Here is a 20,784-nt window from a genome sequence, read left to right on the forward strand (position 1 = left end):
TTATAACGGCGTTTAATAGCATTTTCATTACATTAGATAGTTTATTGATCATTGGTGCAATCAAATTTTAAAATTAGGCAATAACTTTTCTATGCAATCTGCATTACAGTACTCATCAAACACTTTACAATAATAAATTTTCTAACTTTTAAATGTAAACAAATGTTTCTACCTCTTTGATGAACTTCAGCTGAAAGTATTCACAGCTGTTAAGTATCAGTTCAATTTGTATTACGTGTCGTAGCGTAGTCTGCCGTATTGAAGGTAAAACACTCCAAAATCAACAACTACTTACAAATGAAAAATTAATTTAAAAAACATCTTCCAGTGGACCAAATTGTGAATCTAAACCATTCTCGAATTCCATTGAAAACACCAAAAATTTCATCAAAATCGGTCCAGTCGTTTAGGAGGAGTTCAGTCACATACACACGAACACAAGAAATATATATACACTCCTCATGTTTTTCTGATAAAAGCGAAGATCATATCTTCCTTGATGCATGATCTGTTCCTGACATCTTTGCGTATAGGCTTTGCTCACACTAGTCCTTTGTTATTGGGTCAGGGTGGTATTGATGGTATTGGTTATGCCACTCCCACCATACACCGTCCACCGTCCACTGCCGCTTTCTGTGTTGTGAGTTTCTTGTTCTGTTACTGCGCTGTAAACAAGTGTGTCGTCAACCCTTGAATTTATTAGCTGTTGTTTCCATAGTGTGGGTGTTTCTGTGTATTATCATTTTGTATAATATTACTAAAAACAATTATGTTATTATTGTCAAGTTAATGTCACAGTAAACCTTTCCCTGTATACAGTCCTCCTCAACAATCTTCATATATAGAACATACCTTTGGACAAACTTTTTAACTGTTAAGTAATTATATGATTTTTTGAAGTTAGATAGTACATGAGGATATTTGGAACAAACAACAAATCTAGCCAGGGCGGAGTACAGTTCTGAAATAAGCTAGCACTTAGTCTTGTAGCAATGTGGTGTGTATAGAACAAATATATGAAATTATTCTTGCATATTTGAATTAAGTTTGTAACACAGCTACAAAATACTGAAGTTGTTGTGAAATGTAATGTTAAGATGTACTTATAGGGGAAACAAAACTCCACATCCTGTGTCAAAGGAGAAACAGTAGCATTGCAGAAATACAGAGTGCGCTAGCCATGCCTGAGACTGATATCAACGCCAAAGACAACAATGGCTACACACCCCTACATAAGGCTGTAATCTACGCATCAGTCCTCAAGACTAAATTACTACTGCAACACCAGATTCTCCTTGGTTAGACCTATTCATATTTCTTTATTTTCCTGTAAAGAGACAAGAAAAATAGTTATTTAACTTGTGTACATGAATAAGTATTTGAAAGCATGCATATTACCAGTTTAAGTAATGTAATTTGTATCCGTATAAAAAATACACAAAAATGTTAACAAATGATTTAATATGTTTTGTTTACATTACAGACCACAACTACTTGTTTACATGAACACAGCAAAGACTCATGATGAAAATATTTAGCATTTCATAAGCATTAATATAATTTCTTATTGTGATTGTTGATATTGATGTCAAGAACAGCAAAGCACAGGTCTACACATAGTGGTTATTGTTAGAATTCAAGCTCTACACAGTTGCTAGAAGTTGACTTACGTAAGATGTTGTTATTGCCACTAACAGGTGGGAGTGTTGTTTATATTTGTGATCAGAACGATGTAAGAGTTCTACATAAAGGATTTGCTAATACAAGGTTAGTCATGTAAGCTGTTTTAATATACTATTGTCTGCTAATAGGTAAGAGTGCTGTTGATATTGGCGCACAGAATAAAGCAGGATCTACACCCCTACACGAAGCAGTAAGGGTTAAAAGTTTGGAGTTATGTAAGCTGTTGGTGGACCATGGAGGTAAGATGCTTATTTAGGGCTAAATTGGTTGTAGACAACCAAATATATTGTTAGTTTTTATAATAGTGCCCACATTTGACTATTTTTATGATAAAATATTTCTATGATACAGTTAAAATTTACTTTTACTAGCATGCTAATGATTTAGTTTGCTGAAATTACTAGATTTGATTATATAGATGTGGCTAAAAATAACTGGACTGGGGCTGAAACAAATGTTATTTACAATTTTATGTTAACCCCTTCATTCTACTCCTCCCCTCGATCCCTACACTCCTTCATACGAATTTTCCATTGTTCGTAACAATGCTGCAGATTATTTTCCGTAACCCTGTTATTATTTTTATTTATTTGTTACATAGGTTTACAATAGAATGTTGCAATGCAACTGTAAACATATAACACGTCATTTTTAGTATATAATACAAAATTTATAGTATTACAGTATTTTTGACAAATTACAATAACAGTTAAAATAGTATGATACAGTTCTATACAATTAATTCAGGACAAAAATCTGAAATTTTATAAGGACAGGCTTCAATAAGCAATTTTTTATGTCGCTTTCTAAAACAACTTATGTAGTTATCTTCTAAAGTTTAATTTGGAGGTAAATTGTTAAATAATTTAATTCATTTATAAAATGGTCAGTTTCTAAAAGAGTGAGTTGATGAGAAGGGTAATGGAACTTGTTTTTGTTTCTTTTACTGTAATCATGGCAATGATGGAGTTTTATAAAACTGGATTTATTTTTGTTACAAATACAGCTAATTCTAAAATTTAGAGAGCAGGTAATCTTAAAATTTTGAACTACCGGTATTTGAAAAATGGGTGGCATGACTGTCTAAAATTAATGTTAGCAATAGTACGTACCGTACTGCTCGATTTTGCATAATAAAGATTTTGTGGCTGTAACTACTATGTCCCCAAAATATAATACCATAAGATAAAAGCGACTGAAAATACCCATTAAGACTGCCTTGGTCATAGGAAAAGTTACAACTCTTGTAATATGCCTAATGACGAATATAGCATTTTTCAGTCTAGGGCAAAAATCATTAATGTGTTCATTCCACTTGAAATCATCATAGATTAATACTCCTAAGAATTTTGCCGAATTAATTAACTTCAATTGTTTATTATGTTCTATTTGATAAGATATATTGTAGTTGGTTTTTATTGTTCTAAGTTGATCATGTTAGTTTTAGAAAAATTGATATTTAAAACCATTGCATTTGAACCAATTTGAGAGCTGACGGATTTTTAAGTGCAGTTTAATGTTAATTTCTGGAAGAGTTTTGGCTGTTATGAGCGCTGTTGTGTCATCTGCAAACAAAGTTAGACGGACATCAAAATTAAAGGGAAGGTCATTCACATAGACTAGAAATAAAAAAGGTCCTAATTTTGATCCTTGAGGGATACCGTACTGAACTTTTTGCCATTCTGAAAAACAATCCAAACCATTTTTAGTAGTGATTTTAACTATTTGGTATCTGTTTAGTAAATATGATTTAAACCTTGCTATTTAATTTTTACTCATGTCTTAATACTGAAGTTTCTCAAGCAAAATCTCATGAATGACACAATCAAAAGCCTTAGATAGATTGCAGAAGACTCCAAGTGTTATCCCCAACCCATCCAAGGCCTGCAGAGCTTGATTAATAAAATTAAAGACCACATCTGTAGTAGAGCAATTATTCTTCCTAAAACCAAATTGATATTTAGTTAAAAACTGAAAAAAATGCTCTCGAACTGGTTCAATACAATATTTTCATATATTTTTTAAATAACCAGAAGCAGTGCTACAAGGCGATAGTTATTTGGGTCGGCTTTGTCAGATTTTTTTAATTAGAGGAAGCACAGTTGAATATTTAAGTTTTTCTGGAAAATAACCAGTTAGTAGTGACATATTATTTATTGCTTTTGTCAAGAGTTTTAGAATTATAAGGGCTGCATTCTTCAAAACTGCTGTGGGAATTTCATCCCAACCAGTTGAAGATTTTTTTGGTAGTTGTTTTATTACTTTTAAAACTACTGATTCAGCTACTGGTTGGAAATTAAACTTTGGAATTAAATGAAATTGCAATTTATCCAATAATGCCAGGGCTCTAGTTAGTGGTGCTCCCTTAGCAGCCTCCTGTGCAGCTTTACAAAAAATTAATTAAAGTATTTAGCTATTTTTTTAGTCTGTGAGCTTTTCCCTCTTACCAATATTGCAGGTACCTCAGTGCAGGAACCAACATTTGGATGTCTTCCAAGTTCACGTTGCACAATCCTCTATATCCCTTTCATTAAATTATCTGAGTCAGCCAACAGTTTCTCATTATAGTTTTTCTTTGCTTTGTTTATCTCTTTTTTATAGTTAATTTTAAAAACTTTAATGTATGATTTGAAATTTTGTGAAAAATTAAACTTTGATTTTTGGGCTAGCAGTTTTGTTATGGTTGCATATATATTTAATTTCTTTTGTTATCCATTCTTTCTTTTTTGTTGATTTCTCTGAAATGTTGAATGTTTTAATAGGAAAAGCTTTTTGGAATGCATCAAGTAAATCTCTGAAAAATCCATTCTAACATTGCTCACTTGAGGATGCACCAAAACAATTTATCCAATTTTTTTTGGGATAATAATTCACAAAAATATCTTGTGTTTTAAATTGTAATTCTTCCTTTATTTTTATCAATAAATACACTCATTTCAAATAAAATGCCCAGTCTTATACTTTTTTTGTTTTTACTTTTTATAATTTAGTTATAATAAAAATTAGCATACATCTTTTCCCTAATAAATAACTGAAGTAATTGTGATTCGGAAGGCTCTCACTGGTCTAATGTTATATGCTAAAGCACAAAATAAATTGTTATATTTTGATTGAATGGGAACATACAGCCTAAGTCATGTGGAGAAGGTAGCCAAGAAAAATCATATTTATATAATGACAAAAGTGTCCCCATACACATGGTAAATGTGGCACAACAAAAAAATTCGGGACTGTGAAATTTATATGATTCTTTATGTGGAGGCCCTTGTACAGCAAATCATGTATGGTAACATTAACATAACCAATGACTGGAATACTGTTTTCCTAGAGTTTAAAACCAGTGTGTTTATAACAAAGCGTGCTCAGCTTGCCATGTGCTTGTACAACAGTAATTACTTAACTTTAAAACCAGTGTGTTTATAACAAAGCGTGCTCAGCTTGCCATGTGCTTGTACAACAGTAATTACTTAACTTTAAAACCAGTGTGTTTATAACAAAGCGTGCTCAGCTTGCCATGTGCTTGTACAACAGTAATTACTTAACTTTAAAACCAGTGTTTTTATAACAAAGCGTGCTCAGCTTGCCATGTGCTTGTACAACAGTAATTACTTAACTTTAAAACCAGTGTGTTTATAACAAAGCGTGCTCAGCTTGCCATGTGCTTGTACAACAGTAATTACTTAACTTTAAAACCAGTGTGTTTATAAAAAAGCGTGCTCAGCTTGCCATGTGCTTGTACAACAGTAATTACTTAAGTTTGGATTCGACCACAATTATGGAAATGATGTGTCCTACTGCTGCAGATGGAGTGGTGAAGTCATCTGATGTCTTTGATTCAATGGAAAGTGACAGTGCTTTTAGCAGTGACACACAGTCAAGTACATTGAATAAAATAATGGTAATAAATGGCAAACTATCAAACGAACAAAAAGTCATCCTCCGAAGAAAAATGCTGTGTTTAATATACCAATAAGTAATAAGTATAGGCCATTATCTGACAAAAAGAACAATGATGTTACATACAGCAAGTTGCTACATGTCTCAAGCAAAAACGCTACACACCAACATAAACACAATAAACAATATCAAACAAGAAAAAATAACAGGAAAATTGAATTGGATGACAATAAAAAAGTAACTGTGAAGTCAACAGAAAAGACATATAAAAGAGATTTCAAAATGGGAAGTCTAAATACATTTGGGAAAACCCTAATTTTACACAAAAAGTTAAAAGCCTATTGAAAATACAATTCTTGTAATTGGAGATTCAATAATTAAACATATATCAGTATCCAGCACCTGTGTTAACTCATTTAGTGGGGTAAATGCCACGCCAATAAATGGGAAAATTAAAAATCTTACACAGGAAGGGTTAAAACCAACAATTGTTTTTATTCACAAATAACCTTGGAACAACTAAATGTCCAGAAAACATCATGGGTTTTGTTAAAAACTTAATTAAAATAACAAAAGAAACATTCCCAGATTTCACAGATAGTTTTAAACAGCATATTATCAAGACAAGATATCCGATATAAACTAATACACTATACAAACCTAAATCTGAGGTACCTATGTCAAGAATATAAAATTCTGTTTGCTGACTATACAATAATTATTACAGACAAATGTGTAACAATGGATGGACTGCACCTAAATTGTAGAAGTGTAAGGTTATCAAGTCATAAAATAAATGTTGCTAGTTTGTGGAAAAACTAATTCTGGCTTCCTATGGACTGGAAGAGCTGTTAAATAATGGAAGTGTACAGTCTTCTTTCTTAGTCAAATCTAAGGTAGACTTCCCTCCACAAATAAACTACCAAGAGAAAAAACAGAGGACACTTCAGCTACAGCAGATCAATTAATGGAGTACACCAACCACGGTTTCCAGCCAATGCAGCCCACTGGAATTGGAGGAAGTAGATCGCTCTAACAGTTTTATGTGTGATCAAGATTCAGTGACAGTTAAAATGGTGAATTTAGTTAAAGTTTCTGCACAAGTGGTAAACAGTAGCAATACTATTAGTTTTATGGATAGTAGCTTTAAGAATAATTGTCATCTGTCATTTTACATTGTTATCTGTATATGAGCCTGTGAAAGGAAAAGTGGTGTAAGTCAGTTTTTTTTTATTTTCAGTTTTAACCTGATATGAAAATGCTCCTTAAGGGTCATTACATTTGATGGAATAGTGAAGCAAGTCAAAACTCCATTCTTTATACTGTTTATTGGTCTTTGAAAAAATTATATTTAACAGGATATTAGTTTTGTTGTAAGGAATAGTGGTTTAAGTCTGACTTGCTTCACTGTTCCACACTGTGTTAAACAGAACAGCTGATCCATTAGATGGAAGAGTGGTGTATGTCTGACTTATTCCACTGTTCCTTGTGATTCCTTCAGTTTGCTTATATAACTGGGCTTTGCAAGGTAACCATGCCTAGTACACATAGAATAAGAGATGGCTCTCGAGGAAACAAAGGCAAATCTGTGAAGTATCATTTTCAGTTGCCAAATGCTAATGTAGTAGTTTGTAAAAATTTTTTTTACAAATTTTTCAGATGGAAGGACTTTTAGAGCCTTTCAAAAAATTAGTCAAGGACAAGTACCTGGGTCTGATATGAGGGGTAAGCAACCATGTACATACAAAATAGAGGATGAACGTTTAAAAATAGTGAGAGATCACATTTCTTCTTTCCCTTCAAACGAATCACACTACAAAGGACCCACAATCCAAATAGGAAATATCTCTCAGAGAACCTTAATATTAGACTGATGTACAACTTGTACAAAGAACACTGTGCTGCTAGCAATGGAGAACCAGTGTCAGAAGCCATTTACCGCCGTACTTTTAATTTCGAATTTAATCTCCATTTTCATCCTCCCCGGAAAGATACCTGCACAAAATGCGACACATTCAAAGTGAAATTTCAAATGTGTGAAAACAATGAGGAGAAGCAAACTCTTCAGACTGCTCATGAGTTGCATTTACGTAAAGCGGATCTTTCCAGGCAAAAGCTTAAGGAGGCAATGGAAGAATCCAAATCAAATCCAGATGTTAATTACTATGCATTTACTTTTAATCTCCAAAAAGCATTACCTTTCCCTAGACTCACCTGTTCTGTAGCGTATTATAAACGCAATATGTATGTGTACAACCTAGGGTGTCACGAGCTATCCACAGGAAATGGATACATGTATGTTTGGAACGAGGTAACACCCTCACGGGGTTCTCAGGAGATAAGTTCCTGTATAGTTGAGCATTTACGTCACAGAGTCCCTGAAAACTGTAGCCATGTTGTTATGTTTAGTGACTGTTGCGGTGGGCAGAACCGCAATGTTAAAGTTGCTCTAGCTATGATGCACTTTAAGTAGATAATAGCATTAAGATTATCGATCATAAGTTTATGACGAGTGGCCATTCTTACTTGCCCAACGATGGTGATTTTGGGTTATAGAGAAAGCCTCCAAAGGAAAGGTGATGTATACCCCTCAAGATTGGTATAGTGTTATTGCAAAATCCAAACACAAGAAACCTTACTTTGTGAAGGAAATGCAACAGAAAGACATGCTTTCAACTCAAACTCTTGAGAAATCAATCACAAGAAGAAAGAAAAATGCTGTGGGTAAACCCATATCTTGGCTCAAAATTCAATGGTTAAGGTATGTACAGGATGAACCCTTTAAAATCCTGTACAAAGAAACTCTTAATGATGATATGCCTTTTGATGCTTTGGATATTACACCTGCCAAGAGAGGACGACACATCGAAAATCTGGGCAATGTTTTAATGGAACCTCTTTATTCGAATCCTTGTGAAGTCACTGTTTCAAAGAAGAAAGACATGATGGATCTTCTTCCATACATACCACCAATCCACCATGGGTTTTTTATGAATCTAGTGACTGCAAGTCAATGTGATGAGAACCCAGTTATCGACAGTGAATGAGAAACAGACTCAATTTTTTAAAAATTACAAAAAATGTTTAACCTGATTTTAAATAATTTAATATTTTATTGTAATATTTTAAATATGTTTACTAGCTACTTTGAATAATATTGTTTTAATAATTAACTTACTATTTCATGGCAACAACGTTTTATTATTCATCACCATCCGTAACTGTTGAAGGAAAAGTGGTCTAAGTCATACTTAATATTATTATTTTATTAGTATAAAACTATAATAAGTAAAAAACTACAATTGAAACTGCCCAAAGTTAAAATGGTTATCATAGAATAAAAATAAGATATAATTTTAAGATATTATTTACATTTGGATTTGTGCACCTGTTTTTAGTAAACCCTTTCATTGCTCAAAACTATGGTAACTTGACAGGCCACTTTTCCTTTCACAGGCTCATATCTAGGCAGATAAAATGTAAAATGTAGTGCAGATCCTTTAATGGGTGGTCACCCAACCGGGAAAACCGGGAATTGCCGGGAATTTTCCTGAGAACCGGGAAAATTTCAAAAACAGTTTTTGCGTCTCCAAGAACTTATAAAACCATGACATAATTTGACTGACATAACTGATTAATCTTGAAACATCATATTTTACACGACTTTGATAGTGAAATTGTGAATGAAGATCGATAAATGTCCGCATGCTTCATCTGAGGGTTGCCTCCAATAGTGTAGTGGAGTATATTTTGGTTAGTTCTACAGCAAGTCACCCTCCCCCCCCACCCCCCGAAAAAAACGGACGTGATAATGCATTGGACAATTTAAAATCGGCCGACCGCTCATTCTGAACTTCAGCACTAAACGAGCGGTACGCATTAAGTGATTGTGTGAGGGATACTTTTGTTGATCTTGGCATCATAACTTTTTGAGGTTCGTATGATATAACATTTCTGGGCAACCCAAGAATCAGCTACAGAAGTCAACACAAATCATCATTATTATCGTCATTATAACACTCAAAATCGTTCCCTGGTTATAACAGAGACCAAATTTGAAATTTTATTATAAAAAACCAACCTATATTGCACAATATTTTTTACTAATTTTTACCATTTTTTACATTATTAAAAAAGAAGGTAATGTAAATATTTAAAAAAATAAACTAAAAAGATATCTTACAAGTCACTTTTTTTATAGCACTGATGATTTTTTAGTGCACAGTTAAATTAAGATGTGTGCTTAGTCCTGTTTCAATGCCTAGTCTAACATAAAAAAATAGTAATATCTAATTATGTAATAATTAGTTTATATTGATACTATTCCTGTACAAATGTATAAAAATTGGAATAAAGATATTTTGAATTGGACCTTAATGGGAATTTTATGTTTGGCCAAAAACGTCTTCACTGACAAAGCTTTGTGAACTGGAGCATTGTCGTGGTGAAGGATCGATGACTTGTCTTTCCATAAATCATTCCGTTTTCTCTGTACACGCTCATGTAGGGCAGTCAAGACGCTAATGAGGTAATTCTGATTCACTGTTTTCCCCTTGAGTACCCAGTCTACATGCATGATCCCTTTGATATCAAAAACACAACTATCATGGTCTTGAATTTTTAATTTGTCATTCTTGCTTTTTATTGCCATCGAGATGCAGGGAATTTCCAATGCATTGATGGACTTTTTTTATTTGGGATCATTCTACGGCATTCCTTCTGTTCAGATGTAAAACATTTTGGAACTATTTTTGAACACCCTTTTTTCATGTTGAAACTTTTATGAAAAAACTGCCTAATACTTTCCTTGTCGATTCCTGTAAGCTTAGACATTGCTCTGGACCAATGATCTTTCAAACAAGGATTTTTTCATGTTAGCAACACGCATTGTAAGTAACATGATTGCTCCATTCAATCTTTTTAATGTTAGCATCAGTGTTTGTTAACAATGGTCTGCTAATACGTGTGTCATCACTTGTGTCTTTCCAGACATCTTTAAATCTTTTTAAATCCACTCAAACGTGTCCATGATAAACAGTCACACTGTACACTTGTAACATTACAAACGTTTCACTTACAAATTTTTCAAGTTAGAAAAGAAATTTGATGTTCACAAACTGTTTTTTCTAGATACTCTACATTTTCCTGACACAGAGACAAAAGGTTAACTACGTCTAAATGGCGCTAAGTGCAGAATAAGTAAGGGAGCCAGACGAAACTCGAGGAGGGGTGGGAGAGGAGTCATGTGACCGGCTGTATGATATTCAACCTTATTGTATCTATTCTATGGCTCCGCCACTACTAATCCAGTTATTTTCTAGCCACACCTCAATATATTGTAATGTACATTCTGATGCTAAAATCTAATGGTGCTCTGAAGTGTTGTTCCTACTTTTTAGTAAGTAAACCGTGACATTACTTAGATTCTAAAAACATTTACAATTGTGGAGCAAAATGTGCACATCACCTTACAACTGGCTATCAAGGCACTTTTTCTGCTGTTCAATGCTCATTTGGTGCTAGAGGTCTCAGTGAAAGGATTGAAAATCATGTTTCTTGTTACCAATCTGCAATTCTGAAGTGGATACTCAATGTGAGGATATTAAATAGGATATAAGGGTTAATTAGAGCGTGTTTAATATACATACAACATCCAAATTCACTATTCATCCACATATTCAGTTTGATGCACCTTTGTCCACATTTTTATTTGTAACTTAGGTATGGTTCCTAATAGGAAGAAAGTGTTAACCCTTTCATACCTATCAAAATGTTGTGTATGTCTTTATATATATATATATATATATATTTCTTGTGTTCGTGTGTATGTGACTGAACTCCTCCTAATCGACTGGACCGATTTTGATGAAATTTTTTGTGTGTTTTCACTGGAATTCGAGAATGGTTTAGATTCACAATTTGGTCCACTGGAAAATGTTTTATTAATTAATTTTTAATTTCTAAGTAGTTGTTGATTTTAGAATGTTTTACCTTCGATCCGGCAGACTGCGCTATGACACGTAATACAAAATGAACTGGTATTTAATAGCTGTTAATACTTTCAGCTGAAGTTCATCAAAGAGGCAGAAACATTTGTTTACATTAAAAATGTAGAAAATTATTACTGTAAAGTGCTTGATTAGTAGTGTAATGCAGATTGTATAGACAAAGTTACTACCTAATTTTAAATTTAGATTGCACCAATGATCAATAAACTATTTAATGCAATGAAAATACTATTGAATGCTGTTATAAAAACCACCTGATTGTACAAAGCCGTGAAAGTTTGTACATAAGGTAATCGAATTTGGTTAGATCGAAAGTAAATGAAAAGAGCCGAAAGAAGACGCTTTATGATCGAAATTGGTTTTCATTGATACATTTTCTTGATCGGAGCACAAGGCAAACTCCACAATAATACTGGAAATATCTTAGACAGAAAATTAATTTTAACAAACCGAATTTTGATTCTTTATAACCAAATTAGTTTATCGACATTCATCTATATAAAGTAACTGTACTGAATAACTTACCAACACCTAACAAAAACCTTGAAAGACAGATGCGGGAAATATGGTTCATACCTTCATAATGCACCCAAGAGGCTCACGAAGGAACGACTATCAATTATCTCAGGAGTGTTTAAGAATGTGACAGAAAAAGAATATGTGAATATAGTGTACTGTTTTTCAACAGGAAATTGCGTACGAAGCCACGGGAAACTGCTAGTCACTTATATATCTTATTTAAATGCCTTAATAAAATCACAAAATACTAATATGTGCTGACTGATATTGCTTTTTTCTGTATTAACTGCTGCTGAACCATAAACAGCTGTCATTTGATACTATTTATATTATGACATACTGATTATTACATTATTGTTATTAGTAATCCTCTATTTTACTTAATTTTACTATTTTACACAAAGTGGTAATTTTACTGCATTACCCAATTCTATTGATGCAGTAAAACACAGATTGTTTGTCACTACCAAGGTAGACAAAAAGTGGATTTTCATTTTCCACATTAACATTTTTATTAACAAATATAATCAACAACAAATAAAATGCCGTATTACATTGACGATTTGAAGATTTGCAGAAGAAGATACATATGTATTGTAGCAGTGAAATAAGAAACTAAATTGAAAGTAAGGTAGGTTGTATAATTTAAATAATGGCAGACTAATACCATTTTAAACTCCTATGATAGTGTCTCTAAAGCAATACTGTAAACTTTGCTGAATGCTGATAATTTCTAATCTTATTACCAAAGTAATTATTTAATTTTTATCATAAAAAAGACAAAATGGTTTATCGATAAAAACGGATCTTGTAAAACTAGTCTTTATTATTTAAAAGACTTACTGATTCATTTAATAATGAAATTTAGACTCACTTATTTAATTTAATAACGCTCTATCCTTCGTTTCGTGTTTTCTACTTAAAAAGGATCCCTGATTCTTTTCTTAAGAGCTTAAATCCTTGGAATTTTTTTGGTAGCATCACATTGTGCAGTGACAGAATTTGAATTCATTCAGAATTAAGCAGGTTTATAAATTGTCCATCGATAGTGGCGAGAGACGAAAATATTTGTTGTTTAATCATAGATTTATTTAATATGTTGTTTAATCATAGATTTATTTGATATGGCATTAATTTTCAGGAGTGAGTTTACTGAGGAAAACCAACAACAGTGGGGAAACTCCTCTTGAATGTGCCAAAGACCCAGCCAATGAAGTACCTGATATTCTCCAGTATTTTAAGGGAGTTATGAGGAAACAAGAGCAGTTAAACTTAAGCCCTGATTCTGAACTAAACATAGGAGATCATGTGATCCGCATGCTAATGATAGCTTGTGATGCTTTCTTTCTAGATTATCACACTTGGGAGTTGTATTGTGTCCTGAAAAGTGAGGGAAATAATGTGAATGCTTCACATGAAAAGTTTATCATTATTAGTAAAGCCACACTCATTAAATTCTCTGAAGCTCAAACACAATTAAGAAAACTCCGTAGAATTCTTGGCCAACTTGCTGAAAACCCTACAAATTCTGCACTGGTAAAACTCTGGAGTTCAAAATTACAAAACAGATGAGAAATGCTTTGGTTGATCCATAATACTTTGATTTTTAGACCTATGGAGTTTCAAACCAAATAGAAGAAAAGTCAGTCCTAATGGATGTGACACTAAAGACATAAACATATGTTACAGAACCAAGCAATTTTCAAATACATAAGTAACTTAAATCAAGTTCCAAAGTAGTGAAGAAATATTACCTATTTATGAGGGCAATTAATTCAGGAAGCAAGGAACATTTTTTTAATAAAAAGAACCAAATACAAGGAAAAAACATTTTAATATATTATACATGTGAAATACTACTTTTTTACTTAATACAATTTCAGGCACTTATCATAGTGGTGGACAAGCCTTGAAATTCCTGTGTCATAGAATTCTGCTGCATGTAATCTCAGCTACTCACCGTTGCAAACCGTTGTGTTCCTAGCCAAGTCTTTCATTTTTGAGAACAAGTGAAAATACTTGGAGCAAAATCAGGACTGTAGGGAAAAGATGTAGATGAGGAAAATATTTCCCAGCTTAAGAAGTTAAAGAGTTCTTGCATACAGTTTGCTGTGTGAGGTCGGACATTGTCTTGCAAAAGCAAAATTTTTTGATAATAGTTTTCCTTGGAGCTTTTCCAAGATTTTGCAATGTTTGATAGTACCATTCAGAGTTCATTGTTGCACCAAGCTCGAAAAAATTGAAAATAAGAATACTGTTGCCATGATCTTCTTTGTTGTCAAAGTTTGCAGACATTTCCTTGGTTTTTTTTGGGGAACTTGTCCACCCACTCTATGTACTGTAATTTTGTCTCACAACTCACATGTTTATCCCAGGTTTTGTCTACTGTCACAATTCGATCCAGTAGTGCATCACCATGACTGTGGTAGGCTTCAAAAAATATCATAGCTGCCCCCATTCGATGTTCGTTATGGTGATTTGTAAGCATTTTTTGTACCCATATTCCACCAAATTTGTGGTAGACTAGCTTCTGTGAAACAAATTCAAATAATAAAGTTTGTGAAACTTATTGAAAACTTGGAGAAAGCTCAGTTATTGTGAAATGGCGGTTTTCACAAATCTTAAAAACTGCGACCAAATTGTCAGTCACAGTGCTCAGATGTCCACTCTTCTCTTGATCATGAACGTTTATTCTGTCATTTTAAAACTGAATGCATCACTTGCTGACAGAATTTTCAGTCATTACATTGTTCCCATACACTTCACACAGTTCCCGATGAATTTCCATTCGATTTAAGATTTTGCAAAAAAAAAAAAAAAAAAAAAATTACAGACCACACTTCACAACTGGGGGGATTTTTGATTGCAGCAGACATTTCAAATTTGAATTCAAAACAAAACGGGCAGCTTGGAGATGTTCCCGTTGTCACGGCTGTATTAAATAAAAACAGTAAAAAAAAACGTAAGAGTCTAACCGATTCATAATAAAAAATAGTTACTTGTGAAATGTTGAATAATTTCATTGGGATAGTGTGTTTGGTAAGTAGATAATTGTTGGTGACATAATAAAAATATGCCAAGTGGATGTGGCCGTGTCTAGCAGCCAATATCTTAAGATTAAATATATGTGATAATTTTATAGTTGTAAGAGTAAAACTACTTGTTTAAAATTTATAATTTAGAGATTTGTTCAACTTTTAGTGCATTTTCATTTTTTATAAACTTTACTATTAACATTTCAATACCATGTGATACCGAACAGATGCACTTAGCCTCTACGCCATAAGGCTTTTGCCACAGTCAACTTGTTAAGCTCTCAACTTGAACTAAACGTATTATTATTATTATTTATCCAAATATACAGATTGAGTTATCTCCAATATTCATCCAAATAATATACTGACTGAGTTATCTCCAATAACTTACTATCTTGTATGTTCTCTTATTTAATATAAAATTTGTTTTGTTAAATTAAGTATGACTGTTAGTAAATTTTAAATTGCATTAGGTTTGTTAAGAATTTTCAGAAGAATATAGTCACAGTACACATAACGTAGCTATAGTAGGAAGGGTCAATTCAATTGAATGTTGAGTTTAGCCCCAGTTCACCTTTTTTTTATGGCAGTCTGGTATCTGACTCTGTCTCAGACTTGACTCCTGGAATCTGGAGTCATGTCTGTCTGAAGAGATCCAAAGAAAGTCGGTGACAAAGAAGCCCAAAACGAAATATTTACTTCATTTCGACATCAGAAACACCTATAATTGTGTAACTTATGAGACAATGAAACTACCACTTCATCTATATATATAGGTGTATGTGATGTCGAAACGATGTAAATGTTTCGTTTTGAGCTTTTTCGTCATCGACATTCTTTAGATCTCTTCAGACAGACATGACTCCAAATTCCATGAGTCAAGTCTGAGGCGGCGTCAAATACCAGATGCTGCAATAAAAGGAAGGTGAACTGGAACTAAACTCAAATTCAATAGTCACAGTATCAAAATGGTTTGCATTTTACTCTTATTTAATCTTAAATCATTATAAAATTAAAGGCCTCCAAAATATTGTAATGGATTTGTAAGTTTAATGAGACACTTCATACTAGTAATGCACTTACCCATTGAGGAAGCAATTGACCTAGCCTTTCTAGGACTGAATGTTTGGATTGATGAAAATATTAATAGAATGAGTTTGGATACAGATAAATTAGTTAATTTTTCAAGACATTTTAGTCTATTTGGTTGCTCTACAATAGTGTTTATTGCTTTCTCCCAATAATGTTTTATTTAATTTCTTTTTAGTATATACTTCCAAATATTTTTAGTAAGAAAAACAAAAAATCAAAAGCAACTGTCAATATTCTATTACTTATTTGTTTATCTGTTTAAATAATCTTTTATTCTAAACAGCACAATGTTGTCTACGTGGAAAACTAGTTTTTATTGGATTACTTAATTATAAAGCATAAAAACAAAACAATCAAAATTCATTTCCATTTTTTCACTTTTGATGATTTTATGATAAGCTTCTGAATTAGTTGTCTGGGAGATGAGATTAAACTATTGTTACATTAAATTATTATTATTAAAAAAATAATTAAAATAAACTGTTTACATTACATACAACGACCATTCATTTACTTTTTATAATTCACTTTTGTGTCAGTCTTTGTCAGTAGTACTTGGATATCTCAATATGACTGTCCAAGTATCTGTCTACTTCTAAAGTATGCAAATTGTCTTGTTCCATGAGGTAGCGGAACTAAAAACTCATTCAACAACACTATAAACAGTTAAACACTAAACATTGACTATTATGATACAAAGAATTGAGCATATGGCAAAATGTAAACAATAACAAAACAAGCTATTAGTTGTGGTTCCAGTGTGCAAACATAATGAATCAAAACGGAATGATTGCTTATAAGTATGCAGGATGGCACAAAACTGCGATCTAGTGGAGAAACAAACAAATAGGAGAAACGTGATCTTTAGCGTCTCGAAAGAGCACGAGTGCTCGGGCAAGATTATTCAGTCCCACTCGACAGCAACGAGTGACGCTCAGGTAATTTCCTCAATGAGTTAACCCTCTGGAACTGGTAGTAAAATTTCTCACTTTAGTAAAATATTTTGGAATTGTTGTACATTGTGTCACTTTTACTTTGTTTTAGTTTTATAATATAAAACCAATTTTAAAAGTCTATAATTTTATTCAAAAAGATTCAACACTGATGCAATAAGAAATTTAAGCTTTTGTACTTTATCCTTACAAACAAAATTGTAAAAAAATAAGAAAATTTATATACATAAGTTTTTGAGTCCCATTGACTATACAGGGAATATGAAATTGCAGAAGTTTTAGCATCAGCTATTTGACTATTCATAATTTGATAATTAATGTACCTTAATATTTTAATTTTTTTTATCTGTGAATCACTGTGTCATTGTGATTATGTTTTCTTCTGACATGGGACGTAGTGTTCAAATGTAGTGTAGTTCATACAGATTATGAGTTATTATCTTTGTACAATACTATTGTACTAATATGATAACATGCAAATCAATTGGATATTTTGTAGTAAATTTAGTTCTCTACAACATCCCTTTAAACAAATTTTCTGTGGAATGGAGACTTGAGGCACTGGAGACAGAAGTTTGGTGAAAATCATGTTGCCAAAAGGGATTTTTCAAACATTACCAATTTATGATTAATTATATGTTCATTTATGGAAGCAGATAGCAAAAAACTATAAGAAGAAAAACTAGAAAATTTTATCAGCTTTAATTTTGTATACTTCTAAATTTTGTGTAACACCAATCTGTATTGAGAACTGAGATATAGGTGAATAACACAAAAAAGTGATCTTTTGAACCCCCTCTCCCCTTTTCTGCCATCCCCTCAAGTTGAGGACTTATAGTATGTTATACTACCAGGTATCCCAAAAAAGTCTCACAATTGGTTTTTCTATTTTTATTGACTTTCCTTGTAAATGCCTCATTTGGTCATTCGTAGACTGGACTACATATGCTACTATGGTTAAAAAAAAATCAAGTCTCAATCAAATTAAGATATCTAATATATTTTTAGAATTGTTTGGACTATACCATGTGAGTAAATCCCATAACAATCAATCCAATGTTTTATTTTGTTTATGTAATATTCTAAAATTAACAATTATGTAAATGTCTTCAAGTTATATTTTACTTTGTATCATAATCCAGCATGATATTGTAGCATAAACATTTAAACGTTACTGTAACTTATTATACAGAGTATTCCGTAACTCTCTGGACAAAGGTATACCAGGTTCTCAGCGAATAGCCAAGAATAAAAAAACTGAATAAACGGCAGGTCTCAATGTGGGCCATGTCTTATCACAGTAAATCTGCTCTAAATCAATTATTTATTATTCAATTTAAATAATTTTGGTGTCATTAGATTTATGGTAATATCCTCTAAAAACTGTTATTCTTGTAGTTCTTGAGAAAAACTGCTAGGTTTGAAGATATTTAAAGTTTTAATAGCCGCCGTTTTGAAAATACTAAAGATAATTTCATGATCATTTTTTCAGTAATTAACCTTGTTATCATAAACATTTGAGCAAAATTTGGTATAGTTGAACTTGTAAATTTTAAGATATTAATTTTTAAAAAAACATACAGACAGACAGATAGATAGATAGGAAACTAAGAATCAGAGACCCATGTTAATATGATGAAATATGTTTGTCTTGACCTGAGCAATAATGTGGTACACCTTTGTTCAGAGTTACGGGACACTATATAATGTGCAATATAATGTCAAATTGATACCATTATCTGTGTACTGAAATTAACGAATATTATTTTCATTACTTATTTAGTGATTTTTTTAATTACTTTAGTTTGAAAGTATATTTTCCTGTAAATAGTTTTAATGTTTTTATGTCATTTGTGAATATGTAATATATTATGTTAATGTTTAAATAAATGTATATGTAACTGAAATTAACTAGTGTATATATACTGCTGGTCCCAATTTGATTTGCTCCCTAATTTTGGAAGATGTGACTAGACAATTGAAGATGTATTACAAAAAAGATAATTTTGAAAACTCACGTAGTCTGAAGAAACTATCAAATATGTCATTTTTAATCAATTACAGGACTGATATGACGTGACTAACACACTATTGCCAAATGTCACCAAATGCAGAAATTAATGATCTTTTCAGCACAGTGACTGCCATTTCATTTTGTGTTTTTCTTTGTGTACTATAAACGTTCTTCCAACCCCTTACATCGAGCCCAACAAACTGCATAGAATACATTGTTTGGGAAAATGTAATAAACTCCTTTATAATTTGATGCATCTAAATAATAAAAAAAATCTCCTTGAAGATAAAGAGCTAATGCATCAAAGGAATTTTCAAGAAGGTATTTTGTGCAGTGGTGTTAGCAACAGTTTCAAAATGAAGTTAGAGGTAATTTCTTTCTCACACAGTGGGCATCCAATCAGATTGCCGTTCTAACCATCTTGGTATTGTGAGTTATAACCTTTATGAAGTGCTGTAATTTCTATTTTGTTTAGACAATATAATACTAAGGATTACTTTGAGTAGTGTTGTGAAGTGTTTTATATATAAACATAGCAGTTAATCGCGGCTTTGCAAAATTTGGAAGGTTTTGTACGTGTATGAGCACTTCTGGTTCGAGTTAATTTTATTTCTGATGTTAATGTATCCCAGAGAGTATATCGAAGGATCTAAGGAATTTTACACATTTGAAATATGGATACTTAGGTGGTCACAAAATATTTAATATTCTCAAAGAATATTGTATTTTCAAAAATATGGAAAGGTGTTATACTTGGTATCAATAGATTTGATAGGTCCATTCTAGCAAGTAAAAAGTTGACTTTTGCACTGCTTTGTAGAGTGTCCCGGCAATAAAAATCTGATTTGATTTAAAAGCTTTGTAATTTAGTTAAAACCTTTACAGATTTATTCTGAGAGTCATCATAATGAATTTTCTTGATTTTTATACAGTGTGTATACAGAAAATATGTTTAGAATTAATATTTTTATGAGGTAATTATTGTGTATTGTAATATTTGTGAGACTTTGTGTCAAATTGGTAAGTATAATATTGTAAGAACATTTTGAGGAATAATGAGAGATAGGATTGTGTTGGACATTTTAAATAATGCGACCACAATTTTCTTTGTAGTTACAACTTATGTTCGTATTTCTCATGTGAACATTGAAAATATTGAATAAGTGACAAAGAAATGTACCATTTGATAAAAGAACTAAAAGCAATACCTCATAAACGTTACTTGTCAACTTTTGTATGATACATGTAATCCCACTAATATTATAAATGCAAAAGTTTGAATGTTTGGATATTTGTATGTTTAGATGTTTGGAGGTTTGTCCTCGAATCACGCTGAAACTGCTATACGGATTGTGCTGAAATTTGGAACAGGTATAGCTTTTGGTCTAAACTAACACTTAGTGCTTTTTACCACCCATAACACATTCATTTCACCAAATAAAGTCGAATTTAAATTGAAAAATTAGTTTGTTTACATTTGAATGTTATGATATTGGAGTGTTTTACATTGGATCCGGCAGATTGCGCTACGACACGTAATATAAATTGAACTGATACTTCACAGCTGTTAACACATTCAGCTG

The 20,784-nt window shown here is 32.2% G+C and overlaps 1 protein-coding gene across 4 annotated transcripts in view; it reads left to right on the top strand.

Moving 5' to 3' along the window:
• The window catches only part of LOC124357354, a 77,198-nt gene extending 56,641 nt beyond the window's left edge, over positions 1–20,557 (top strand). For 3 of the 4 annotated variants that reach the window (XM_046809071.1, XM_046809072.1, XM_046809070.1), the window contains 3 exons: positions 1,110–1,298; positions 1,812–1,922; positions 13,249–15,068. In XM_046809071.1, coding sequence (XP_046665027.1) covers positions 1,110–1,298; positions 1,812–1,922; positions 13,249–13,679 — 731 coding nt within the window. In that variant the 3' untranslated portion in view covers positions 13,680–15,068. Of the gene's footprint in view, positions 1–1,109; positions 1,299–1,811; positions 1,923–13,248; positions 15,069–20,505 lie in introns of those variants that run through there. The other variant, XM_046809073.1, reaches the window with a different exon arrangement.
• Positions 20,558–20,784: the final 227 nt, after the last annotated feature.

The sequence above is a fragment of the Homalodisca vitripennis genome, chromosome 3 (genome assembly GCF_021130785.1).
Source record: "Homalodisca vitripennis isolate AUS2020 chromosome 3, UT_GWSS_2.1, whole genome shotgun sequence".
Lineage (NCBI taxonomy): Eukaryota > Metazoa > Arthropoda > Insecta > Hemiptera > Cicadellidae > Homalodisca > Homalodisca vitripennis.